The sequence below is a fragment of the Oncorhynchus mykiss genome, chromosome 3, assembly GCF_013265735.2.
Source record: "Oncorhynchus mykiss isolate Arlee chromosome 3, USDA_OmykA_1.1, whole genome shotgun sequence".
NCBI lineage: Eukaryota > Metazoa > Chordata > Actinopteri > Salmoniformes > Salmonidae > Oncorhynchus > Oncorhynchus mykiss.
Genome location: NC_048567.1, coordinates 13,995,175 through 14,023,153, shown reverse-complemented (window position 1 = coordinate 14,023,153; position 27,979 = coordinate 13,995,175). Strand labels below are relative to the sequence as shown.

General features: G+C 42.3%; 2 protein-coding genes across 11 annotated transcripts; one reads left to right on the top strand and one right to left on the bottom strand.

Annotated features, from left to right (window-relative positions):
- LOC110538195 (RNA polymerase II degradation factor 1) lies at positions 1–27,958 on the top strand. 10 transcript variants are annotated; one of them, XR_005051405.1, is made up of 12 exons: positions 312–505; positions 995–3,566; positions 5,900–6,074; positions 6,579–12,084; positions 12,394–12,557; positions 12,741–13,349; positions 13,613–13,882; positions 14,138–14,448; positions 19,221–19,420; positions 21,844–22,316; positions 22,450–22,579; positions 22,722–23,321. XR_005051405.1 is itself a non-coding variant. In XM_036975391.1 (7 exons), the coding sequence occupies exons 5-7, from the start codon at positions 25,750–25,752 to the stop codon at positions 27,684–27,686; spliced, it is 1,635 nt and encodes a 544-aa protein (XP_036831286.1). In that variant the 5' UTR covers positions 19,282–19,420; positions 22,087–22,316; positions 22,450–22,579; positions 22,722–25,013; positions 25,289–25,749; the 3' UTR covers positions 27,687–27,958. The 10 variants fall into 10 exon arrangements, 8 of the variants coding, with proteins under 8 accessions (XP_036831282.1, XP_036831281.1, XP_036831283.1 ...); XR_005051404.1 differs by having other exon boundaries at positions 12,384–12,557; XM_036975391.1 differs by lacking the exons at positions 312–505; positions 995–3,566; positions 5,900–6,074; ... (3 more) ...; positions 13,613–13,882; positions 14,138–14,448 and adding exons at positions 25,289–26,005; positions 26,176–26,601; positions 26,734–27,958 and having other exon boundaries at positions 19,282–19,420; positions 22,087–22,316; positions 22,722–25,013.
- LOC110503682 (trypsin-3) lies at positions 19,204–22,002 on the bottom strand. The gene is made up of 4 exons (XM_036975415.1): positions 21,912–22,002; positions 19,818–20,084; positions 19,543–19,679; positions 19,204–19,388 (listed from the first exon to the last, which is right to left on the bottom strand). The coding sequence occupies exons 1-4, from the start codon at positions 22,000–22,002 to the stop codon at positions 19,239–19,241; spliced, it is 645 nt and encodes a 214-aa protein (XP_036831310.1). The 3' UTR covers positions 19,204–19,238.
- Positions 27,959–27,979: the final 21 nt, after the last annotated feature.

Here is a 27,979-nt window from a genome sequence, read left to right as displayed (position 1 = left end):
AGATGAATCCGTAGTTGCTGGGATGTTCCGTGCGTCACGCTTATATCAGTACGCTTTTTTACAACCTAAGCATTACGAAACTTCTATTAGATCAAATAAACCTCACGTATCAAAACAGCTATTTTTTATCTTTATTAAATTCGACACTCATTGACCCCATACAAAAACTCTCTTGTTTAATAATGAATGTTCTGTGGAAAGATTTTGGGCGGAGTAAACCCTCTCGCTTCGCCTCTTTGTCTTTGAATCAATGAATCAACTTGCATACTCCAACCCGACAGGCGGCAGTGTTATTTTGCATTTGGAAGTTTACCCGCCAACGAAACGAAGTAAGTTGTATTTTCTCCACCTCGCTGCCGTGGATGCGTTCCAAAATTCAGCCTATAAGGTTATGAAATATGAATAAAGCTACGTAGCAATATTATAGCAAAGTTACACATGTCAGAATTTTAGATGATCGATGGCAGTAATATGAACGTGGACAGCAGTGACTCGCCGGTGTAAGGTAATGCTGCTAACGTTAGCTAAGCTAGCTATGTTTTGGGAATGGATAGCTAACGTTAGCTAGTTATACTAACAAACATTTCCTAGGCTGACTGGCTAGCTAGCTATCAATATAGTTAGGTATATATGTCAAATGTAATTACTTGTGTCGATGTACTATTAAGCTTTAGTCTGCAAATTGGGTTTAAGCTTTTGAACACCCCACTGGTCCAAGAAACAAAGACCCCCAAATTTGGGCCAGCGCCGGTCTTTGGGTGACGCCGTTTCATAGTGATTTACGACCAAGGTGTTAGCTAGCTACATAGTGAATTTATCAATATCACACTACTTAACAAGTTAGCGTAAGTCTAAAGGCTAGCACGCCCTACAGCTACCTAATGTTGTTTTGCTGAATTATGTGCCCTGCTTTTTATGCAATACTTCCCTTTATAATTTCTAATCAGTACAGTTGAACAGGCTTTCTAAAATAATATCCTTTCTGTTACCTCAGACACTCCAGAGAGACCCTATTCTACATGAATCATCACATCGAGGACAGGTCAAGATGCAAAAGCGGAACTATATGAAAGGGGAAAGGGAGCTTGGTGATGGTGGACCCCCTTTTTGCTTTAGTTGTGAAAGGGTCTTTCCAGACCAAACGTCATTTCATGACCACTTTTGTCCTGCGGCTGGTTTCATCTGCTCCTGTGGAACAGAGTTCTCCATGTATGTTGATATGATGGACCACAGTGGGTTACATGAACCAGGCCACACTGTAATTAATTATAGCACCATAAAGAAGGAACAATATCAGAGGGAGAGAGAGTACAAGGAGCAGCTTTCGAGGCTGGTATTGACGGCGGGGCAGGGAAGCTGGGCTAAGCCTGGACCGACTCCGATGCTATCGGCCCCTATTCCACGAGCCACAAAGCCTCCACCTGGTCCAAGTGCCCCAACAACAGACCTCTGGCACCAATTCCAGCCAGTGGTGTTGGTGGAGACCCTGCGCAAGTTTGGAAGGACAAAGCCCTACAGGTGTGCCTACTGTGAACTGGGCTTTGCAACAAAAGACTTACTCGTATGGCACCACAACACTCACGCAAGAAATACAGTCCATGGCTGCCTGCGGTGCGGGGTTCTCCTGCTCAGTAACAACAAGTCACCACAGCCTGGCCACCACCAGTGTGGCTCATATCGGGCAACTCCTGAAACCAGATTCACCACTGCCACAGTGCTGAGCAACAGGAAACAGCCCGCGGGGTATGCTAAGAAGGTTGTCCAGCGTCAGCCGTGTCCGGACCCGTTCAGTGGGGAGCTGCAGCTAGGGATGCATATGGTCTCACAGCAGCCCATTCCAGGGACTTCTGGAACAAAATACTTGAAGTGTAGAGTGTGTCAGGAGCCCTTCCAAACTGTCAAGCTGCTTGAGAGGCACCGTTGCACAATGGCGGCATCCTTTTTTGCACAGGAACTGGGTCTGATGTCTGGCAAACAGCTCAATGGTCACAGAAAAGGGGAGGGGACCAGCCCATACTCCTTGCCTCAAAGCAATGGTGACCAGGAGCTGGCGTTCAACATTCAAACTTCAACGAATGTAACTGTATACGACCACAAGGCAGTAGGCCCGGATAGGGGCACAGGGTTGTCTGCCGTTTCTGTAAAGACTGAGGTTTCAGACGATGACTGTTTTGTGATTGAGGATGCGTTTTCGTGCTAGTCGGAACTAGGAAACTCTGAAATTTCCGACTTGCTAACTGGTTGAACACAGCATGTGTATAAAAACCAGTTAGTAAGTCGGAAATGTCCGTGTTTCCTAGTTCCGACTAGCACGTGAATGTGGCATAAAAGCTCCTTCACCAAACCAGGTCAGTTGTTATACCAACAATTAACCTCTTCCCTCCCAGTACTACAGACATGAACAGTGCAAAAAGCATTCCCAATGTGAACCCTCTGCATCTGCCACGGACATAAACATCTTCTATGGGTTATGGGTATGGTCCCTTTTTGTAAGGTACCGGCTTAACTCTTATCTAACTACTCAATTTACAACTAATCTGTCAGTAGCCTAGATTTTATTTTTTACCTTGATTTTATTTTTCAGTTGTGTGTTTGTCAAATGACATTGAAAATGTTACATATGCAGTATCAAATCAGTCTGTATGGTTCAGATAACCACAAACATAGTTTGTCTTTTGAAAATGCGCTTGTTTTTTTTACAGTAGCTTTACTGAAAATGTGGTATAAGCAGCATTGGCCATATCACAAGAACATGTTGGTTCTTTCTAGCCATTTCTCTGGTCTTGGAATAAAATATTTTTTTGTTTCCGCTCTCTCCCTTTCTTTTGTAGCAACTAAAGTGTAATAATCTGTGTGTTCTCCGTATTTCAGGGACCAAAGCAATAGCAGCAGCCATAAGTGATAGCTGGAAAAGGCTATAAGGACACTCCTGATCTGCAAAACATTTATTTTTCTCCAGAATTACTTAAATTAGGTTACGGTTAGAGGTAGGTTTTAAGGTAAGAGACCGTTTTAGATTTTGGTTAGTAGTTTTACAAGTCAGGGTCTGTTATAGCCTCTGCCAAGAGAGCGTGATGGATATGTAGGTAATGTATTCACTGATTGCTTGGGATAGCTCTCTGACATAGTTTGTCACTTGTGAATGCACATAGCATACAAAAATAGGGGTTAGTCGTCGTAGAATATTTTGCCACCTCATGAGAATTGTATTATCACTGCACACAGTTTTTGGGTGAACTTGTTATTTTTTTACCCGGTTGTCCATCTTTGATGAGGTAGGCAGGCATCGCGACACCATTTCCGGCCTACCGGATGTTGAGTGAGGAGAAAAAAAACAATTGAATCACGAATACAATAAGCTAACATTTAAAATTATGGCACACACCACTGTATCTCAACGTTGGCGAAAACATACATGTTATGTGCAATGCATTATTTATAAATATTGATATTTTGTCGGGTTTGGACTACAAAACGGTATGTTGACATTAGCTAGCTAGCTTTCATCACGTCGACAGCTATCTAACTGGTGAATCGAGAACAAGTTTGCACTAACACATTTTTGGGTGAGTAACTGCGAGTTTTACATAAAACAGATCTAGCTATTGCGTGCATGTTTCTTTAGCTAGCTAACTGGATTTAGAGCATGTGTTCCAACATGTCGGCCTACCTGCAGAATTTCGCTACAGCTGCCGTTCGTTGACACAGCTACATACCGTGCCTTCAGAAAGTGTTCACACCCCTGACTTTTTCCACATTTTGTTGTGTTATAGCCTACATTTAAAATGTATTAAATTGAGATTTTGTCACAGACCTACACAATACCCCATAATGTCAAATTGGAATTATGTTCTTTAGATATTTTTACAAATGAATTAAAAATGAAAACCTGAAATGTCTAGTCAAGTAACCAGCCACGTTATGGAAAGCCTAAATAAGTTCAAGAGTTAAAATGTGCTTAAGTCACATAAGTTGCATGGACTCACTCTGTAAAATAATGTTTAACATATTTTTTGAATGACAACTTCATCTATTGGTAGATGGGTAAAAATTGTGAAGTTATTAATTAACACTGGATGGTGTATCAATACACCCAGTCACTACAAAGAGACAGGAGTCCTTCATAACTCAGTTGCCGGAGAGGAAGGAAACTGCTCAGAGATTTCAACATGAGGCCAATGGTGACATTAAAACAGTTAGAGTATAATTGCTGTGATTGGGTCAACGTAAGTTACTCCACAATATTAACATAAATGAGAGTTGCAATAAGGCACTAAAGTAAAACTGCAAAAAATGTGGCAAAGAAATTTACTTTATGTCCCAAAGAAATTTACTTTATGTTCCAAATACAATGTTATGTTTGGGGCAAATCCAATACATCACTGAGTACCACTCTTCATATTTTCAAACATGGAGGTAGCTGCATCATGTTATGTGTATGCTTGCCACCGGCAAGGACTAGAGTTTTTTTTGTATGTTAATAAAAATAAATGGAATAGAGTTACGCACAGGCAAAATCCCAGAGGAAATCCTGGTTCAGTCTGCTTTCCAACAGACACTGGGAGACAAATTCATCTTTCAGAAGGACAATAACCTAAAACACAAGGCCAAATCTACAAGAGTTGCTTATCAAGATGACTTTGAATGTTCCTGAGTGGCCTAGTTAAAGTTTTGACTTAAATCGGCTGCAAAGTCTATGGCAAGACTTTAAATAGACTGTCTAACATTGATCAACAATCATCTTGTCAGATGTCAGAGCCTGAATAATTATTTTAAGAACGTGTAAATATTGTACAATCCAGCTGTGCGAAGTTCTTCGAGTAGGTGAGTCAAGCTCATTCACATGGAGGTCCTAGTGCCTGCTGGATTTGTTTTTTTTACTTTCAATTAAGTCCTCGACAACCAGGAGAGGGGAGCTCCTTATTAATCTGTGACCTTAATTCATCAATCAAGGAAGAGTGAAAACCTGCAGACTTTTGGCACTCCATGGAATGAGTTTGTCACATGTCTCAGAGACTTACCCAGAAAGACTCACAGTTGTAATCGCTTCCAAAGGTGATTCTAATATGTATTGCCTCAGGTGTGTGAATAATTATGTAAATGAGATATTTCAGTATTTAATTTTCAATAAATGTGAAAACATTTTCAATAAACATGTTTTCGCTTTGTTATTATGGGGCGTAGAAGGGTGAGCATTTTTTTATTTTGAATTCCGGCTGTAATAGAACAAAATGTGAAAGTCGAGGGGTATAAATAATTTCTGAAGGCATTGTAGCTAGCTGCCTACAGGGACAAGAGGAATAGATTTGATTTGGGAATTCCCGTAGCTAGCTCTTTTCACTTCGATTAGATCACTAGATGTCAGACAGCCTCAATGGGTTGTGGTGCCTACAACCTATCAATTTGATTCAAGACATGGAAGACACAAGGTGCAACATTTAAACCCAACAGAACAACACTACATCAGTGTGTGAGTATGTGAGATGCATGTAAGCTGTTGTTTGGTGAGACAATTTGAATGACAGCATGGGGATAAAATGTTGCACAGGCTGCTAAATCTGGTGCGAAAAATACAGATGCAAAATGTAGTGGGACCAGTGGTATATGGTTGTTAAATTATTATAAAAAATATATAAAAAATTATTTCAAGTCAGTGGCACAGACCCATCCATGTCTTGTCCCAATCTATAGAAGGAGTGTTCTTGGCCATTCTTGCCAGGGGCCCCACAGGGTGGGGGATTGTGTTGTTAGGGGCCCTAGAAAGACTAACATTTCTGCGTGCAAAGGGGAAGTAAACTCAAAATACAACATAACATGACCGTTAGTTCGTTAAACCAAGACAGTTTTCAATGTTATGATGTAGAATCACGTTGCTCAAACCTCTGTTTCTTCTGTTTAGGTACCTGGGGACAGTAGTGGGGGTTACCTGGCTAGTTTGTGGTGGAAGAGGAGACGTGTGGTTTGAACAAAAGCTGGTTGATCGTTCTTGCCTGGGCTGTTATTGGAGGATCTACGTTGAACATTTATCTTTTCCTCATCAGTCCCGCCAGAGAGCCTGCCTAAAAATAAAGACAGTAAGTATTAAAATAGCATAAGAAAGTCACTAATGCATGTTGGAAATAGTAGCATCTTGTTACTTGTATCCCAGAGGCTAGAAAAACTCCATCCTGAATCTAGATTTAATGAGAATTCACCTCTTCCCTATGTTTGGTTTGAAAACACAGAGCAAGAGACTGACTGACATGGGAAGTAAAATTTCCTTCAGTAGAGGAGTCAATGATGAGGAAACGGTCAGCCTTATCTGCTGCCCATAGCAACCCTCCTAAACCCTTGCCTGCCCTGACTAACGAGAAACCGGTAACTGCTGATACTGGCAATGGAGACGCTACTGTTCTAATGTGTCCCCCTTCAGGGTATTTTCATGTCTAGAACTGTATGTCTGATACAATATACCCATATATTTGTGCGATATGTGCTGCATCTGCCTGTTTCTATATTTGATTATGAAAACTAAGACCGGCGCAAAAGAAAAGTATTAACACGTTATACCCTTTTTTTAATATATATATTTTTTACAGCCATCTGAAGAGAAGATCAGCAAGGAGGTAGACAACTGCCATAACATGCCCCCAATGAAGGAGCCCTTACAAAGACCCCAACTACAGAGAGAAAGTAAAAGCCAACAGAACAAAGTGGTAGCTGAACCCTCTGACACACGGTCACTACCAGGTACCCCTGTTTCGGTTGTCCATCCTAATTCCAGAAAGGTAAACTCTGGTGACATTAATCACAGAAGAAAGCTCACAAAGACCCAGGCAAATATGGAGAAAATGCATGTTAATTCACCTGCTACTGGTCATGGTAGAACTCAATTTGAAAGTGCCAATCCTGAAGTGCATTTATCACTTACTGGGAGTGAGCAAACATTGAACTGTATCACAAAGGAGCTGGTGGGTGTAACAAGGCCAGCAGCGGTAGACGTTAGGAAACGTGGTCGCCCTCACAAGAAGGCAAAGATGCTGCATACTGTGCTACAAACAGTGGAGAGTTCTTCTCATCTGAGCACTGCAGAATCAAAGGATTGGATTGAAACAATGTCTGACAGAGCGAATGCTATTTCTTTTACTACAAACTGTGTAGAAAACAGGGATGACATGTCTCTCAGAGCTATTGAAACAAAAGCAATACCTCTAAACTGTGAACCAAGCAATACAGCGGTGTCTGTTCTTGACTTGTCCCCCCAAGACCATCAACCAGCTGAATCCAGCCCTGTGGCTATCTCACCCTTGGAACCAAAAAGAAAAAGGGGACGACCAAAGGGGTCGACCAAGAAACGACCAGGAAAAACCATGAACACTATTTCAGTGCAACAATCCCATGTAACAGAAGAAAAAAATGTAATTAAAAAGGAACCTGATGAGATGCTATCTGAAAAGGAAAAGAGAGGAAACATTGGTCCTCAGCCTGAGGAAACTCCTGTTGAGCCTAAACACAGAGTAGGACGACCACCAAAGAAAACAACACTCGTGAGGCAGTTTGCATTAGCACAGAGAAAGTCACAGAGAAAATCATGTTCTATTACAGCATCTGTGAATTCTCAGGATATTACACCACAACATCAGAAGATTGAGACTGAGCGTTCAGATTATATAGCAAGGCATGTGTCTGTGTCGCTTAGTCGCGTTGATTCTCAGAGAGGTGGTAGGTCAAGTGGGACTGCTGACATGATCTCTAATGTGAAGTGTGAGGATATTGAAATAGAGCTGGGGGATTTTAATTCCCTGGCACAGTCAAATTGTCTCATGTCTTTTCAATGCCAAACTGACACCAGTGTGAAGGTTGAGCCCTGTAATACTAGTTGTGAAGGCACTGAATTCAAAAAGCCACTCAAAGTTGACAAATGCAGAGGAACTGCTGGCACTGCTCCCAGAAAGCGATCCCGGTTTGTTTTTGGAAAAACTAAATACAAAAAAGGAAAGAGGAAAAGGTTCATTGATGCTAGAGGTAGACTCCAAAGTGTGATCTCACAGGGAGATCCAGACACCATGTCAAAGCAGGTCGATGAAGGCAATGGTGATGTTGGAAAGGAGATGGACTGTGGCGAGTCAGCTTGGGAGTATGAGGGCAACACAAATGACAGCTTTTCAAATGGAAGTAAGTCAACAGATGAAGGATTTAAAGATTTGCCTGAGAGTCACCAAAATCCTATCGTCACTGATGTAAACATATTAGAAACTATGTCGCATGAGTCCTTTTCGAAATCAGATGTCGTACAAGGTGAAGAATTTACAAGTAAGAAAATCAAGAAAGAGAGAGATGGTGTAGGCGATGAAACTGAATATAACCCAACAAGCAGTTGTCCGAAGGCTAGGGGTCGACCAAAAGGGAGACCAAAAGGCACAGGGAAAACGTGTGAGTACTGCGGACGTCATTTTGATTTTGTGTCTGTATATACCGTCCATCTACGCACTCATACAGGCGAAAGGCCCTATAAGTGCATTGATTGTGACCAAGACTTTGCCCAGCTATCTAACTTAAAAAGTCATGTCAAGAAACATAACAAGCGCTGTCAGCCTCTGAAGTGTCCTTATTGCAAAATGAAGTTCAGTAATTCAGAGGAATTGCTTGCTCATTGCAAGTGGCACTCGCAGAACCCGAACCAGGACTCTGAGTCTGGGAGTAAAACGAAGGATAACAGAAAAGAGGCCACTCATACACCCCTTGTTTCTCTGAAAGAAAGGAGAAAAAGGGGAAAGGGGGGGATACTCAAATGCCACATTTGTGGGAAAGTATTTCCCTTTTGGTCTGGTCTGCAGGTTCATATACGTATGCACACTGGGGAAAAACCATATATCTGTAAAGTATGTGGGAAAGCCTTTAGTAATCGCTCATCAATTCGTATTCATGAGGTGACACACTGGTCCATTAAGCCTTACAACTGCACATGGTGTGGAAAGAGTTTCACTCAGTTGTCGTCTGCAAAAAAACATCCCTGCAAGGGTCTGAGGGAGAGTAATGACAGAGGGAGCCGGAAGAAGCCTTTCATATCTTTTACATGCCACATCTGCGAAGAGAGATTTGTTCAGAGGCGTCAGTACAAAACCCACCTGAAAACCCATGCTGGTGTGAAGCTCTTTCGCTGTTTATTCTGTGACCAGCTGTTTAGTGTGATGTCAGAATTTGAAGAGCACCACCAATATTGCACCAAAGTTAGGGGGGAGAAGATGACATCCAAATCTGAATTTAGGATTTGGAAACCTAGAGCCCCTAATCAGCAAAGCTCGCAGCAACCAAGTGTCAAGAGTCATTCACCAGTCACCCAATTAGTATTTCCTGCAGCTGCAGATAGTCAACCATTTCAGAACCTTGGACAGAGTTCAGCTTCCTCTGCCTCGTTGCTGAACTGTGAACCTAACTCGCAGCAAAAAAAAAGTGGTCGTCTGTCTTCACAAACACATCCCAATAAAGACATTGCTACAACTCTGCGCCCCTTCCAAACATGCATTATACCTACAAACAATCTCACCCCACTTGTATCAAAGTTGAACAGTCTAGATCGTAAATCTGACCCGAGGAAGTACTTATGCCCACGTTGTGGAAGACTTTTCAGACACACAGGAAGACTCCGAGCCCACATGCTAACTCATGCCCACAGTCAGAGCTACACCTGTGACTGCTGTGGAAAGACCCTGGAAAGCTGGAAAAAGCTTTGGCTTCACCAGCGAATCCACAGACAGAAACTAGGACGGTTCTCATGTCCAAAGTGTCGCCAAGGTTTCCGCTTCGTTGGGCCCTACAAGCAGCACATGCTGCGAGAACACCCTGAGTACCAGTGGATCGATGAGAGACCAAACAAAACTCTCCAAGGACTTGAACAGCAGCAGTGCCTGCCTTATCAATGTGAGGAGTGCAACACCAGCTTCAGGACACTAGATTTGCTTTTCAATCATCAGCTTTGCCATTCCTCACCAGGTGACCACAGTATGTGGATACAGGACGACTGCTATGATTACTCTCCCTCGACACATGAACATGATGTACCTTCCAACGTGAATGGATTTGACCCTCACATGAACAGTGGAGTAACACACTCCCATCAGGAACTCCACCATACCTACTACCCTTCTCCGCCTCTTCAAGCAAACCACCCACGAGGTTCACATCTCCTTCATTACTTTTCCAATCATTCAGACCTACTACATTCACTGTCACCCCTTATACCTGTGCCTCCCCCAATGCAACACCCAGGTTTCCAACCAGGCCTCCAGTTATATGACTCCACCCAGCTGCTCACAAGCCCTCTATCACCACTGTACTCACAGGTAGAGACCATTCCAAACCCTGACAGAAAAGATGGGAATGTAAACAGGAAGCAGAGTAGAATTTATGGGAATGCGACTAAACGTGCTGCTAGATCCAAGGAGGACAAGGCGACAATGGGGGGGTTGGATTGTGCGGAGTGTGGTGTTCAGTTTCCTGCTGTCTCGCAACTCTATGAGCATTATTTGCAGCATGCCAGGGGAGAGGTGTAAGAAATTAAAATGAGGGACCTTTTTCTAACACAAAGGCACGTTATCCTCCCATCTCTTTCTCAGAGGTTTATCAGTTTAGAAATGGCTTATAGGTCAACTAACAAAAGCGGCATTTTTAACACATTGTTGTGTTAAATGTTGTATGTATTGATGTGTTTGAGTGAATATTCTGTTGAATGGAGATTGTTACTCTGGTTGCTTGTTGGTCGTTAGGGAAGCTGATTACTTTTGGTTGTTATTCGATTTACTTACACTATGATCAATTTTAAGTTGACAGTATTTTTTTTTTTTTTGGCGGGTGTCCCTTAATCTGAAAAGATGGTCAGTGCTTTTATACATTTGAGTAGCTGTAGCAGGTTTTGAGACGAGGACAGATCATGGCCTGCAATCTATTTTTCAATGGAAGTTTGAGTGTAAATTGCTATGCTTGATCATGGAACATTGTCATACCTCTTTTTGTCATTGTTAACCTCTTACTACTGTCAGACTCTGATTCTCAACTGATGAAAAATAATGTTGTAATTTAGCCTGCCAATACAAGTGATTAACATACCTTTTTATTTTGTCCATTTATTTCAAAGAAAATTAGAAACCTCGTATTTTGCAAGTTAGTCATTTATTCTATGGTTAAGTGTTGATTTGTAACTTATGCAAGAAAAATATTTTCACTGCCAATACTCTAGTCGTTTTACCTAATAGGCCTACATTCCCTCATGTTTACAGAAAGTTATTTTGTTTAGAAAAGCAGTTCTTGTTCTGTTGCTGATGAACTGACAGCTGTTTACATACTGTATATTTTACTTTCTAGTTTCACTCAGTTATTGTGTCAGATAAAAATAAAAGCCACCTTTCTAATGTTGTGCTTATTTCATTTCAGACATATAGCCTAGCACAAGTACATATGTAGGCCAACAGGACACATGTCATATGGGATTCACTTGCTGGTTTGAATTATTTTGTTGTAGAATGCCCTTTTGAAGGCACTGTTGACTGTATTGAATGGTAATGTCGTTTGCTCACTGTGGAGAAAAAACTAACTTTCCCCAGATGATGGGGAGTCAATGTAAGATTTAACATTTTTCAAGACTTTAACTTTGAAATCAGATTGATGTGTTATGGACTACATTTTAATTTGAAGACATATGTGAGACTAATTTCAATTGTACTATTCAGGGATTGTGTTTTTTTGCGCCCTTATGTATAGTGTGAAATTGTGATAAAGCTTTATTTTAATGGTGAGGCGCCGCTAATAGTTTTTTACGGTTGCAGACGACAGAATGGGGCGTGGTCCAAATGGGCGGCAGTAAATCAGTCACGCCACGGTCAAAACATTGGGGTGAAAAAAAAATGTTCTTCACAATCCCACCATCGGATGCGCACCGGTTGACATCAAACATGGAGAACATGCATATAATTTAGTTATAATGCAAATATGTTTATTCTACTGCAAACAAGAGATGTAGTTTACCGGTATCTTTGAAGTATTTTATACCCGCGCATTAAACCGCAAGGGACAGAGAGAGGATCCATTGAATCTTGAGGAGCAGCCAAGGTAGGCGACGGAATTTGAGGTCATTGACGGTCACAGCCAGGTTCTGTCCATGATATCTTGTACAAATTAGAAGGTGTTCTGTTTTGACCTAAATATGTTATATTTACTGCGTAGGCTATAAACTGAAGAAATTACACAAATGTTTTATATAACCATATTTTGGAAAGTAGTCTGATCTGTGACCAGAGTATGGTTCTACAGCTGACAGACTGTTTATAATAAGCCTTAGCAATCAGGACCAAATGTTCAAGCCATTTCTTTTTCATCATACCCTATTGATGTGCCTACTAATCTCAAAGAATACAATAGGATGGAGACAGTATGTGGTAAAGGAGCGACATTGGATGGTGACATGCTGATGGTCATCGTTAAACAAGAGGAAGAAGACCATATGGAGCAGATGTCCAATGGTCCACTGTCATCTGACACGCTCATCAAACAGGAGCAAGAGGGCCTAGAACAAGGCACTACAGGTGTGTCCAAATAAGGGTTTAGGAGCCTGCAAGCCAACACTTGCACAGAAACGGAATTGTAGTATTGATCATTTTACAACACGATACAATATATTAGTCTCTTATTTTCAACCTTGATTTTCAACACATTTACTTTCTTTGCTCCTGCAATCCCACTAAATCATGGTCATGCTTCAACTCCAGCTCCAGGCGACCAACTCCCTGAGGAAACCGACACCCTGGAAGAAGCAGAGGAGGAGAAAAAGAGGAGGAAGGGAAAGACCGAAGAGAGGTTCTGGTCTGCTGTTGAGACTGAGGATGTCTCTGGGTCAGACTCCAGTTGGTGCTGCAGACTGTGTCAGCGCTGCTTCAGTTCCTCCTGGCAGCTGACGGGACACTGTTGTACTGGCATCGCGGGGGAGGACGGGGTCGCCCACGGCCACAAGGTCAAACTGGAGTTCCGGTGCCCAGTGTGTGGCGACCGCTTCCTCCGCCCCACAGCCTTCATCATGCACAAGCGCAGTCACATGGGCCAGTCCCAGTACGTCTGTGGGGTCTGTGGACGGACGCTCAAGAGCCTACGCAAGCTGTCCTCTCACAAGCGCTCACACTCCCGCCGCCGCGGGACTGTGGCTGAACGACAGCAGTGCCATGACTGCAGCCAGAGCTTCTGCAACTTGACGGCACTCAGAAGCCACCGGGAGAGACAGCATGGAGAGGAGAGGAACTGTAAGGATGAGGAGGACAGTGAGGTGAGAGAGGAAGAGGAGGGAAGCACTGCAGTAATCTCTAATGATTCAACCAGAGTTTCAGGTAAGGCTGGTTCTTTATTAGTATTTCCTCTTGTTTAGGCTATGGATTCACCTCTCATTTGCAAGGTACTTGGAATTCTGTGAACTGGTGTCTTAAAACCGATTATTCTGATCTAGATATGGTATGTATCTTGTTAATTTCTCTTTTCAATGACTCAGTATTTACCTGTATTTGACAATCTTTCCTCTTTGCAGCAAATCACCACATCATTGTGTATCCACTGGTTCTCCTAACCGTCTCTAATTAGCTTTCTCTTCCCCTAGCCCAGCCTCCCCAATCTCCTCAGTGCCACCAGTGTTTCATGACCTTTCAGGATGCAGAGACAGAAGAGAGGCATTTACGCTTCAAGCACCCAGTAGAGTATGAGAGACATCTCAGAGGTCGCACAGTGTTTGCCTGCTGTGTCTGCGACCGTACATTCCCCTCCTCCCGCCTGCTCTCAGCTCACCAACGCACCCACAGCAAGTGGAGTCTGCCCCCCACTGTCCCAGAAGACTCTGTCCAAGAAAGCACAGACGGAGGAGAGTCTGAGGGTATATAGAATATTTTAATGTTTTTAATACAGTCTATGTACTTAATATTTCAGTTTTCACGTTTTATAATTATATATTTTTTTGTGTTTTATTAAAAAAATTACAATGTTTCTATTGTCACACACCGAATAGGTGCAGTGAAATGTTAGTTTTTTTTACATGGTCAGCCACAGCGCCCCTGGAGCAAATAAGGGTTAACTGTCTTGCTCAAGGACACATCAACAGATCTTTCATTGTGTCGGCTTGGTATTTCAGGTGTGGACAATGAAAAAAACAGAGCTGGTCCAACAAGCTGTGAGCACTGTCACATCATCTTCAATGACCCTCGAACCTGGGAACGTCACATGACGGCCAAGCACCCCCCATCCCTGTCGACACCTACTTCACCAGGGAATGCCTACCTGACTTCTAGACCTGCCAGGGGTCAACTACGACCCTATCGCTGCTCCTCCTGTGGAGAGAGATTCATACAGGAAAGCACCCTGACCAAACACTGCACAGAGGCACACGCCAGCTGAGAGAGGATGGTTCTGGGAGCATAGATACCAAGATGAAGAGGACAAGAGGCAAGTTGGAGTGATTTATATATATGATAGTTTTCCAGGAGTGCCTTGACTAACTATTTATAAAGATGTTTAACGAAGAAATGACATGTCACTTAAGAGATTTATCCTATAATTTCATTGTAGGTCTTAGTGCCAACCCTTATGCCAACTTTCTCCAACAAGAAACAGAATCTTCAAAAAATCTATTTTGAATTCATATCTCTTTTAGGGCTGTGACGATAACAGTATTGCAATATTCTTTTCCATGCCAAAAAATGAAAACGCGAAGCAGACTTGACTCTTTGGTCCTTTTTATTTTCCAAGCTATAGCTTTGAAAATAAATAAGTGATTCTGGATGAAAACATAACGATGTTTGTTTCCAACTTCAAGGCTGTTGCCCCAAAGAAGTTAAATCCACTTTGTGTTTTGTTTCCTTGCCACGATACTGGTATCGTCCCGGCCCTAACAACTTGAAAAGCACGAGTGTCAAAATGGAGTAGTTTTCAAAATAAAAGCATGACCATATTTATTAGAGATTCACCTAAAAAAAATAATAGTTATTCACCTGTGCCATGAATAAAGATAGGATGAAAACAGACCAAACCAGCTTTTGATAATTTTGATAGCAATAATGTTTGTACTACGACATGTAAACTACATGAACAAAGGTATGGGAACACCTGCTCATCAAACATCTCATTCCAAAATCATGGGCATTAATATGGAATTGGTTCCCACTTTGCTGCTATAACAGTCTCCACTCTTCTGGGTAGGCTTTCCATTAGTAGTTGAACATTGCTGTGTGTATTTGCTTCCATTCAGCCACGTGCATTAGTGAGGTCGGGCGCTGATGTTGGGCGATTAGGCCTGGCTCGCAGTCGGCGTTCTATTTCATCCCAAAAGTGTTCAATGGGGTTGAGTTCAAGGCTTTATGCAGACCAGTCAAGTTCTTCCACACCGATCTCAACATACCATTTCTGTATGGACCTCGCTTTGTAGACGGTGGCATTGTCATGCTGAAACAGGAAAGGGCCTTCTCCAAACTGTTGCCACAAAATTGGAAGCACCAAATCGTCTAGAATGTCATTGTATGCTGTAGCGTTAAGATTTCCCTTCACTTTAACTAAGGGGCCTAGCCCAAACCATGGAAAAACTTTATTCCTCCTCCACCAAACTTTACAGTTGGCACTATGCATTGGGGCAGGTAGCATTCTCCTGGCATCCGCCAAACCCAGATTCATAGATCTGACTGCCAGATGGTGAAGCGTGATTTATCACTCCATAGAATGTGTTTCCACTCCTCCAAAGTCCAATGGCGGCGCGCTTTACACTTAGTATACAGTACCTTCGGGAAAGTATTCAGACCCCTTGACTTTTTCCACATGTTGTAACGGTACAGCCTTATTCTAAAATGGATTTAAAAATAACTTATTCTCAGCAATCTACACACGATACCCCATAAAGCGAAAACAAGTTTTTAGAATTTTTGCAAATGTAAACAGAAATGCCTTATGTAAATAAGTATTCAGACCCTTTGCTATGAGATTCAAAATTGAGCTCCGGTGCATCCTGTTTCCATTGATCGTCCTTGAGATGTTTCTACAACTTGTTTGGAGTCCACCTGTGGAAAATTCAATTGATTGGACATGACTTTGAAAGGCACACACCTGTCTATATAATGTCCTAAAGTTGACAGTGCATGTCAGACCAAAAACCAAGCCATGAGGTCGAAGGAATTGTCCATAGAGCTCTGAGACTGGATTGTGTCGAGGCACAGACATGAAGGGTACCAAAAACATGTCTGCAGCATTGAAGGTCCCCAAGAACACAGTGGCCTCCATCATTCTTAAATGGAGGATGTTTTGAACCACCAAGACTTCCTACAGCTGGCCACCCGGCCAAACTGAGCAATCGGGGGAGAAGGGCCTTGGTCAGGGAGGTGACCAAGAACCCGATGGTCACTCTGTCAGAGCTCCAGAGTTCCTCTGTGGAAATGGGAGAATCTTCCAGAAGGACAGCCATCTCTGCAGCACTCCACCAATCAGGCCTTTATGGTAGAGGGGCCAGACGGAGCAATGTACAGAGATCCTTGATGAAAACCTGCTCCAGAGCCCTCAGGACCTCAAACTGGGGTGAAGGTTCACCTTCCAACAGGACAACAACCCTAAGCACACAGGCAAGACAACGCAGGAATGGCTTTGGATCAAGTCTCAATGTACTTGAGTTGTCCAGACTTGAATCCGATCGAACATCTTTGGAGAGACCTGAAAATAGCTGTGCAGCAACCCTACCCATCCACCCTGACAGAGCTTTAGAGGATCTGCAGAGAAGAATGGGAGAAACTCCCCAAATACAGGTGTGTCAAGCTTGTAGCGTCATACCCAAGAAACCTCAAGGCTGTAATCACTGCCAAAGGTGCTTCAACAAAGTACTGAGTAAAGGGTCTGAATACTTATGTGAATGTCATATTTCAGTGTTTATTTTTTATAAATTAGCAAACATTTCTAAAAACCTGTTTTTGCTTTGTCATTATGGAGTGTTGTGTGGATGAGGAAAAAAGCCATTTAATCATTTTTAGAATAAAGATGTAACGTAACAAAATGTTGAAAAAGTCAAGGGGTCTGAATACTTTCCAAAGGCACTGTATGTAAAGACAAGATTAAATCAAGAATAGTGTGATTGATGACAATATCAGCCTATCACTTGTGATTGATATATTATCACTTGTGAATTATGCCCAGTTTAAGGCAAACACCGCTTGCTTTTTTTTTTTTTTTTTGTGCTACTTTTTCAAATCATAGCTGCACACCTCATGTAGCCTGGCCTATATGCTATGATAAGGTTTGTATCACAACTAAAGTGGCCAAATAACTGCTTAAAATTAATCACATTAATCTGCTTTACAATGGGTTTAAAGCCTAACTGGCATACATACTGTGTGCAGAGCTTGAGTTTCAAGTTTGTGACAGGTAATTTTCACAATAAATGCACCTTCATAATAAAAGCATTAAATGCATAATCGCATTTGTGGTCACTTTTGAGAATGGTGTTTTCCTGCTAATGGAACATTTGCGTTTATAGCATTCTGCCGTGTGCGCATTGCTGAGCTTATAATGTGAAGAAATAGCTTAACAGTTTATCAACCGGTTTAAGCGAACATTTCTCATCTGTTCCGTCAGGGTCATTGCTTAAAACAGTTTTTTTTATGCTAGAAATTGTATTAATTTGGGATCTATCGCATCCCACAAATGTCCCAGACTATGTTTGGAATATTTATTTCTCGCACAGAATAGAGTAGGTCAACTTTTGTACTACGGCGGATAGTCATTTGTTAGGCCTACTCATCTTGTTGGCTGACGAAAAGTAAATGCAGACAGTTCTTCCAATATCTTCAACATGCGCCTCGGAATTGGATAAGGATGTGTGCAGTTGTCTGTCTTCACTTGTAGCCTGTGAGAAAGACCCAATCACGTGACTGCGAGCCATGTGAGTGAGAGGTGCTTCGACACGCAGCCGGGAGAAGGGAATTGTAATTATTGTATTCAGCCCAAGGGCACAACGGTCACTGACCGCAAAAAGCATTTTTAGGGGGCATTACAGCCATAGAAAGGGGATGCAGCTGGGGTTTTCAAGGCTCTTCGAATTGTGAATCAGACTGATGAAGTGTGTACAACCTATGCAAAAAAACAAACAAAGTAGAGCTCATGCCTTTCATGTGACTTTTTTTCAAATCATCATTAGTTGCATCATGCAGCCAAGAATGTATTACAAATCAAAACACAACCCAAGTGAAGTTACATAACTCTAAATGAAGCATATAGGGGTAGCTGTTTCTTTGTTAACCGCTCAACACAAAAATGTGCGCACTCCCTCAAATTGTTTGGAGAAAATATATTTTATTCAGCTATGTCCAATTGTATTCTTCATACTATAAAATAATGATACGGAATTCTAAGCAAATCTTGTCTGCTAAATGAACTAGTGTAGCCCACAGCCATATGGCATAGCCAGATCAGGGCCGAACATAACAAGAAAAATGCTATTCTGTTCTGAAATAGACTACATTTTCTTCATATCATGTTTCTTTTGATCTGTCTAAAAATAAATAATGGATTTATTATGATGGTGTAGGCTATATTACATGGATTTTAGACCTTTTAAAATGTAGATGTTCCAAAAGTCTGCATCAGTGGCTTGTAGGCCATGTGTGGATGCCAGGAGATGCTCAATGTATTTATGTTCATTAACGGTCAATTATTGTGAGAACAGCAGATATTTGCTTGAGAATCACCGTCTGACAAAATTTCAGGACTGCCACAGCCCTAGTTGCAACCAAGGACACACCATTTTTACACGCTACGCACTTCAGCACTCGGCTGTCCAGAGCTTGTGTGGCCTACCACTTCGCGGCTGAGCGGTTGTTGCTCCTAGACGTTTCCACTTCACAATAACAGCACAGTTGACCGGGGAAGCAGGGAAGAAATTTGACAAACTGACTTGTTGGAAAGTAGCATCCAATGACAGTGTTACCTTAAAAGTCACTGAGTTTTTCAGCAAGGCAATTCTACTGCCAATGTTTGTCTATGGCGATTGCAGGGCTGTGTACTCGCAGCAATGGGTGTGGCTGAAATAGCCAAATCCACTAATTTGAATGGGTGTCCACATACTTTTGTATATATAGGGTATGTTCCTCTAGAACAGTTAGTGAACAAATAACAGAAGACAGTGTTTAAAAGTAAAATATCATTTATTTTCTCATGACCGTTGTTGTTATCATGTATTTCTGTCTTAGAGAATATGTCTAGATCAATTAGTTGGAGGACATGGTGCTGCTGATCCAGGATTTGTAGTTGCAGACCTTGGTGTAGACACCAGGCTTGTTCCTCTGGGCACAGCCGTAACCCCAGGACACAACACCCTGCAGCTGACCATTGCACACCACGGGGCCACCGGAGTCTCCCTAATAGAGCGATGGGGAAACAGAAATTAAAGGTGAGCAGATTTGTTTCATGGTATCAGTCAATCTAGGTTGAAGGATGGTTTTTGGAAATTTTAGAATCGTATTTTCATTAACTCTCTTAATGGATCAGTGGAAGTGCTTCAGCTCAGCTTACCTGGCAAGAGTCCTTGCCTCCCTTCATGAAGCCAGCACAGAACATGTTGGAGGTGATCTGTCCAGGATAGGCGCTGTTGCAGCTGCTGCTGCTCAGGATGGGGAGATCCAGACACCTCAGAGTGTCAGGGTAGTTGCCTAGAGATGGGCAGAAGAGGATTAGTCTCTCGATCATTCTCTCTTTGGTTCTGAGTGGTCAGAGATATAATTTATCATCAGTTTGAGAAACAATGAATACCAAAAGTCTTTGTGGGTTATATTGTTAATGCTACTCACTGCTGCTGCCGGATAGGTTGGCCCAGCCAGAGACCAGACAGCTGGAGGGCAGAGCCACAGTGCTCACATAGCTGATCAGTGAGGCGGGCCTGCTCAGCTTGATCAGCATGATGTTGTTGTCCAGGTTGCGGCTGTTGTAACTGGGGTGCATGATGACCTTTACTGAGTCGATGAACTGCTCAGTGCCCTCGTTGACGGTAATGTCATGCTCACCCAGACGCACCTGCATGCGGCTGGGGAGAGAGAGGGTAGGGTTAATCAGATGTACTCAGACAAATATAGTTTCACGTCGAACATACTGTAGATGGCTTTGGTAAATGTTTTTGAAGAAAGTTTCATCAGTCACATATGACTTGTAGCAGTGAGCAGCAGACACCACCCATGTGCTGGAGATCAGGGAGCCACCCCAGAAGTGGTAGCCAGACTGCAGTGATGCCTGGTAGGATGCATAGTTCTTTCTGCACTCATACCCTCCGACAATCCTGTCATCCTCTATGGGGGCAGTGACTGAGTGGGATGTAAAGGAGAAATCTTTGTAAAGAAAAAGGTCAAATGTACCAAACTTTTCAAACGGTGCAGCTTATAGTATAGTTATATATGTATAGTTATAGCTTATAGTATAGTTATATATGTATAGTTATAGCTTATAGTATAGTTATATATGTATAGTTATATATGTATAGTTATATATGTATAGTTATATATGTATAGTTATAGCTTATAGTATAGTTATATATGTATAGTTATAGCTTATAGTATAGTTATATATGTATAGTTATATATGTATAGTTATAGCTTATAGTATAGTTATATATGTATAGTTATAGCTTATAGTATAGTTATATATGTATAGTTATAGCTTATAGTATAGTTATATATGTATAGTTATAGCTTATAGTATAGTTATATATGTATAGTTATATATGTATAGTTATAGCTTATAGTATAGTTATATATGTATAGTTATAGCTTATAGTATAGTTATATATGTATAGTTATATATGTATAGTTATAGCTTATAGTATAGTTATATATGTATAGTTATAGCTTATAGTATAGTTATATATGTATAGTTATAGCTTATAGTATAGTTGTATATGTATAGTTATATATGTATAGTTATAGCTTATAGTATAGTTATATATGTATAGTTATAGCTTATAGTATAGTTATATATGTATAGTTATAGCTTATAGTATAGTTATATATGTATAGTTATAGCTTGTAGTATAGTTATATATGTATAGTTATAGCTTATAGTATAGTTATATATGTATAGTTATATATGTATAGTTATAGCTTATAGTATAGTTATATATGTATAGTTATAGCTTATAGTATAGTTATATATATGTATAGTTATAGCTTATAGTATAGTTATATATGTATAGTTATATATGTATAGTTATATATGTATAGTTATAGCTTATAGTATAGTTATATATGTATAGTTATATATGTATAGTTATAGCTTATAGTATAGTTATATATGTATTTAGTTTAAGACCCTAGGGAACAGGAAGGCACCTGTGAGAAAGGAAATTACAACAGAACCACCCACCATGCAATTGTTAAAAGTGTTACAAAATATACAACTAAACTGCCACCTAAGTTGTGTGTATGAAAATAATAAGAAAAATGCAGATGCTTGTCACTTCAGGTGGACATAATTCTATCCCAGGTAGGGTAATGTCTGAGCGTCAGATATAGGCCTACTGTTCACAGAAGTGCAAATCCTTGAGAAGATCAGATAATGTGGCCGGTGGAGTGGGTATATAACAGTTTGTCTTCGTGATTGAGTCCTGTGTAGCAACCAAAAAACACAATCATGAAGTACGTTATTCTCCTGGCTGTTTGTCGTTGCGTGTCAGTCCTTGCTTTACTCGTTGAGAGAAATTGTTTAAGTTCACATTGGTGTCCATCCTGTGATAATACGCAGTGAATATTTACTGAACACAGGCACTTAAGTTTTCAAGTGTTGTATTTCCATGCAATTTCACACTGATTCCTTCTGTCTGTATTTCAGTCGCTGTCCTCATTGAGGATAACAGGATTTTCGGAGGGTATGAGTGCAGAAAGAACTCTGCATCCTACCAGGCATCACTGCAGTCTGGTTACCACTTCTGTGGTGGCTCCCTGATCTCCAGCACATGGGTGGTGTCTGCTGCTCACTGCTACAAGTCATATGTGACTGATGAACATTTCTTCAAAAACATTGACAGTATGTTTGACATTAAACCTTTTTTGTACATCTGATTAACCCTCCCAGCCACATTCAGGTGTGTCTACGTGACCACACAACATTGTCGTCAACGAGGGCACTGAGCAGTTCGACTCAGGGAAGGTCATCATGCACCCCAGTTACAACAGCCGCAACCTGGACAACGACGTCAAGCTGAGCATGCCCGCCTCCCTGAACAGCTACATGTGCACTGTGGTCATGCCCTGCCGCTGTGCCAGCTCTGGCACCCACTGTATGGGGCAACCTACCCAGCAGAGGTAGCATCAACATTATGTTCACAAATACTTTTAGTATTCGTTGTTTTTCAAACTGATTCCAAATGATATCACTGACCACTCAGAACCAAAGGGAGAATGTTTGATATACTAATCCTGTTTTGTTTCTCTCTAGCCTTCTACCCCGACCAACTGTTCTGCCTGGATCTCCCCATCCTGAGCAGCGGCAACAGCACCTACCATGGACAGATCAACTCCACATGTTCTGCGCTGGCTTCGTGGATGGAGGCAAGGACTCTTGCCAGGTAACCTGAGCTGAATTCATAGCACAACTTTCTACCGTTGTCCTTTTCATTTGTTAAAAGCTCTCATCTGTTGTGATTAACCAGCTTCAAACCAATATTGAAAAATGCACCTCTAACCACCTTTCACTTGCCCTTCTTCCAGGGAGACCGTGGTGTGCAATGGGCAGCTGCAGGGTGCTGTGTCCTGGGGTTACAGTTGTGCCCAGACTAAGATCTGCAACTCCTGGATAAGCAGCACCATGTCCTCCAACTAATTGATTTAGACTGGAAGAGACCCATGATAACTGGTATGAGAAAATAAAAACACCATTCTTTAAAGTGCATTACTATGAGTGCAATATGTGCTTTTAGGAAAGTATGAAACAGGTATCTGGCTAGTGCTTATTATGTCTAACTTGTAAAGCAAGAGTTGCAGACAACAGCTCAATCTGTTCAATGCCAATTGTGCACTGTTAGCTGGTGAGCCGTTTCCTGGAAACTTAATGATATGAGAATGAACAATTGTCAGTGGAAATATGATAACACATGAACTAGAAACTGCAATAGACACGAGTAGAACATGCTTTGGTTTCTCTTCATAGGTTAATTCATGGAAATTACACAAATGTAGTCTTTCAGTTGTACAGAAAACATTTTAAAATGTAGAATGTTGACAATATGCATACAATGAACCTAAATGTGGAGCATTCCAATTGTGTAGCTATTTAGCTAAGACATAATGAATAAAGGTTTGTGTTCGTTTGTCTGCTGACTTAAATTGGTGAACTTCAAATGGCAAATGCCTCTTCGATGAGGTTTAACAGCGGCTGGTATCCAATAAATGTTGCATTACCACCACCTACTAGACTGGAGTACAACTCCCTTATACTTCGCTTGAAAAAAATAAGTAAATACCCTACCATCTAACACTACACTCATAACACCACCATACTCCACTATTTAAATATATTTAGTCTGACCTCAGGCCAAGAACCTGAAAGAATGGGACACCACCACTTAACACACCCTGTAACTCTGATGTCAAGTCTCACACACCAAAAGATCTCTCTGCTCAGCTGTCACAACCTCAACTTTCTGCGACTTATGTTCCATCCCTGCAGGAGTTGATGACCGTTGCTATAAAAGCTAAAACGCCAATCTTACTGAAACATATCACTTGTTGGCCTCTCTCTGTACTGGTACAGATCTACTACTCGCACCACTCCTCTCAGGATCCCTCCCCCTTGACCCATATTCCTCTACTTTCTTCACTGCCTCAGCATATGACAACTTCTGCACTCCTCTAACCCTGGAAACCTCAACCTGCCTCTCTCACACGGGCCATTTCTCATCCCCACCTCCATGGGCACCCTTACAATTAACACATACCACTACTTTCCCCAATGCTACACATTCCTTTGTCTCATGCCCTTCTGCACACTTCTCACACCTACAAACCTTCCTCCTACACACTGCTGACACATGGCCATAAGCTTGAGACCTGTAAGAAAGTAATGTATTCGGCACAAAAGGTCGTACAGGATAATATAATATCCTGTCACTTTGTCGGGCAAAGAATTCAAAACTCAAAAGAACAGATTATGACTTCTGTTTCACCACTCCTGCCACCCTGTCTGCGTCACACCAAACGACAACCATCACAAACACTGGGAATCTTCCCTTTCTGTTGGTCAACTTGTACAGTTACTGCTACCCCAGTAATCATAACTTTCAATGGCGCCCATTTCTTGAGAGCAAATCACATTTCTTGCCTCCATTTGTTTAACGCAGAGAGCCTTCTCCCTCTGACCAGCAGAAACACAAACAATTATCACAAGACCAGTTCTGGTTACCCTTCCTGATTCTACAGCACAAAACTATGTTTTCAACCACCCTGAAACCACAAATGGATCAGCCAAAAGGCAAGGGTCCACTTGTAACAAAAACGTCACTCCTAGTCCCAACTCATCTTTATTCTGACCCTCAGTGCAAGCCTCAGCCCCGAGAACTTCACCACACCTACCACCTCCGATGCTTCGACCTCATTGACTTTCCTTTCTCCTCCTGTCTTCAGCTCACTCTGCTTACACTTTCTAACATTCTTATTTAACAAACCATCTCCCTTTTTTCCGCCATTTTTAGCCGACTCAAGTTCACCCTCTTCCTTCCTCTCTCTTAGACCTCCTCTGCCCTCCATTCCCCCTTCGTATTCAAAGTATACGTCTCCTTATGCTAATACTACACTTCTCCTGACATACATTTTGTTATTGCATTATAAGCAAATGCTTTACACATTCATATTCCTTTATCTAGCACTGGGAACATGTGACAGCGGAATGGTGACGTAAATATTCAGCGACGCTCTACGGTTTGTGTACAATTTCAAGCTTGACGGAACGGTTACGTTTAGGACAATTGCATCAAATGTGTCTTTGTTTTGTTTTATAATCGTGAGGTGAGTAAAATAAGATTTTATCCCACTAAGTGTATTGACATTTTCGAGATTAAAGCTAGCTAATTTGAAGCGAAGTGCCCTGCATTGCTATATCAGCATCACCAGTAATATATGCGGAATGCGCAACCATTGCGGATGTGGTGCAGAAAGAATGCGCATCGCTGCGACAAACGCAATTATAAAGGTGTTAGACATCGTCATCATCAAGTTGAAACCTTTATTGTAAATTATTTGTGTAACTATTTGGTAACGTATCATATTTCTCTCTTTTGTAGAATTCCCTCGATCCTCTATTTACTCAAGTCTATCTGCACATCTCTGTTGATGGGTACTGTCATAGTTGTTTTTGCACTAATATAAAGGAATTTAAATTATAGTTTTCAGAGAGAGTACATGTCTCTCTTGGCCAGCTTTTACAGTTGGATAACGTCTGCTCCAGGACTTTAGCTGTAAGCTACCTGGTATGAATTAATAATATATTATGCAAACTAATGCACATTACAGTGAATGTTGATCTCAGTATGTCCCTGCACAAGATGCTCTCCTAGCGCCCCTATTTATTTATGTGCCACTTAGTTGTAGCCTGTGAACATATGCCTTATGCTGCCCCCACTGAAAGATTAGTTAGTTGTCAGGCAGATATTGCTCGTCCCCAACAATGCTGTGGTACGGCCAGCCATCTGTCGCTGTGTGAATGGAACTGTCAGTTGGTCCGTCTGTAAACCAGGCCTGACTCATGACTGAGTACTACGAGGAGGGGGGCCTGCTGTACGAGCACTCGCCTCCCATGCACATCAAAGTGGAGTCTCCAGAGGGACCCTTCGGAGGGGGCGTCTCAGAGGACGGCTTCCCCAAGGAGGATGAGGACTCGGAAGGCAGCTGCGACCAAAGCAGTGGGCTGCCTGGTGGACTACCCTTCAACGTGGTGGTGGTGCATCCGAACATCATGACCCCTGGCATGTCCTCAGATGACCTCCTATCCATGGAACAGCGTAAGCTTTGGCCAACTTTTAGCTATTAAACGCATGTCTATTGTTCAATATTGATGCTTGCAGTGGTGCTCTGTACTGTTATGATAAATATGTTTTGACTATTACATTTTTATGTTTCACCTCATATGACACATAGTAAACACCTATAGATCAACTCTGTCTTTCTGTAGACAGAGGTTTGTCCTCTGTGTTGACAGCAGGGGGTGCAGGCAAGAGGAAGAGTCGTTTTAGCGGTGCAGAGCTGGAGGTGCTGGTTTCTGAGGTGACGCGGTGTGAGGGAGAGCTTTTTGGTCCTGCTGGGAGGCTCCGGCGCAGGGAGAGAGAGAGGATCTGGGCAGGGATCCTGGAGCGGGTCAACGCTGTGTCCAGAGTCCCTCGTACCCTCCGCGAGGTCAAGAAGCGCTGGGACGACCTGAAGAGACGCAATGGAGGCAGGCTGGCAGACGCAAGGCACCGAACTTGTTACCTGCCATCTAATAGAGGGGCTTCCATGCTGGGACGGTCAGCTCAGGCAAGCCCCAGGCTTCACCAGGCCAGACAGAAGCAAAGCACCAGAGGGAAGGCCAGTTTCACGTGCTTCACTGATACAGAACCAGGTAAATCTGAACACTAACAATGAGGTAAAGCCTTAGATTCAAGCCTTGTAGGAACATTCAGATAATGCATATAAAAACAGATTTTTGAAACCACTGCTAACCACTGCTACTATATCCTCTTGTTTATTGCAGTGGGTGGAGGTGAAGGGTCGGAGAGGGATGGCTTTGAAAAGGATGAGGATAGTGGTGAGCGGGAAGGGGAGGTGGGAGAGGCGGAATGCGAGGGGGCAGAGAGCAGTATGGAGGAAAAGCTGGGTTTAGGACTGGGAATAGGGCCTCCCCCTAACTCGGAACGCTGGCTGCCTCCCTCTCCCCTCTACAGCGCCCCTTTCCTCAATGGGACCCCTCAGCCTAGTCCCCAGCCCTCACTAGGGGCCCAGCAGGGACCCCTGGAGGCCCCTCCTCGTGGCTCATGGCTGGAGGACGAGCTCCGTGGCATGGGGGAGGCAGCTCTGCAGCTGGGGGATCGGGTGGAGCAGAGTCTTCGGGAGTTTGGGGAGGGATTCAGACGTGATATGAGAACATTAGTGGTCTCTCAAGAGGCACTGGCAACCAGCCTACAGCAAAACAATGTTCTCCTGCAAAGGCTGCTGGGAGTCCTAGAGGCACAGCAGCAGCAACAACAACAACCACCACAGCAGCAGCAGCAGCAACAACAACAACCACCACAGCAGCAGCAGCAACAACAACAACCACCACAGCAGCAGCCACATCATTCCCAAAAACAAGAGCCACAACAGTCAACGCAACAACCACAACAGTTACAGCAGCAGAAACCACAGCCTCAACAACCGATTCAGCAGCAGCAGCAACAACAGATACAACCACAACAACAACAATTGCTACTACAGCAACCCCAGCTGGTGCAGCAGCAGCAGCAACAACAGATACAACCGCTACCACAGCAACCGCAACACCCCCAGAGTCCAAGTAATCAACCAACTTTAGCAGTTGCCCCTGTACCACCACCCCCAGATATTCTTGATGGTACCACCCGTCCAAATCCACCCGCAGTCATGAATGGAATTGTCCAACGGCCAAGGCGGGGGAGAATTGTTGATCATAGACGAAGAAGAAGGCGTTAGATAAAGAGATTTACATAAGCTTTGATGTACTTTATTTATTTTCTCTTATACAATCTGATTTGAAATAATTGTGTCCCTCTAATTTCAACCAATGCTGAAAAAGTTGTTTTATGAGTACATTTGTTGTGTAAAGTATTCAGACCCCTTGACTTTTTCCACATTTTGTTACGTTACAGCCTTATTCTAAAATGGATTAAATTAATGTTTTTCCTCATCAATACACCATAATGACAAAGTGAAAACAGGTTTTAATAAATGTTTACAATAATTTACATAAGTATTAAGACCCTTTG

What these genes read in the sequence shown, in the direction of transcription:
- LOC110538195 (XM_036975387.1), top strand. Translation starts at nt 6,277, where the DNA reads ATGATGAGGAAACGGTCAGCCTTATCTGCTGCCCATAGCAACCCTCCT. An exon ending in CCCTGACTAACGAGAAACCG is followed by an intron (nt 6,358 to 6,578) that starts GTAACTGCTGAT and finishes TATTTTTTACAG; the next exon opens with CCATCTGAAGAGAAGATCAG.
- LOC110503682 (XM_036975415.1), bottom strand. Translation starts at nt 22,002, where the DNA reads ATGACTTGTAGCAGTGAGCAGCAGACACCACCCATGTGCTGGAGATCA. An exon ending in CAACCTATCCGGCAGCAGCA is followed by an intron (nt 19,680 to 19,817) that starts GTGAGTAGCATT and finishes GCCCATCTCTAG; the next exon opens with GCAACTACCCTGACACTCTG. An exon ending in GAGGCAAGGACTCTTGCCAG is followed by an intron (nt 19,389 to 19,542) that starts GTAAGCTGAGCT and finishes TCGCTCTATTAG; the next exon opens with GGAGACTCCGGTGGCCCCGT.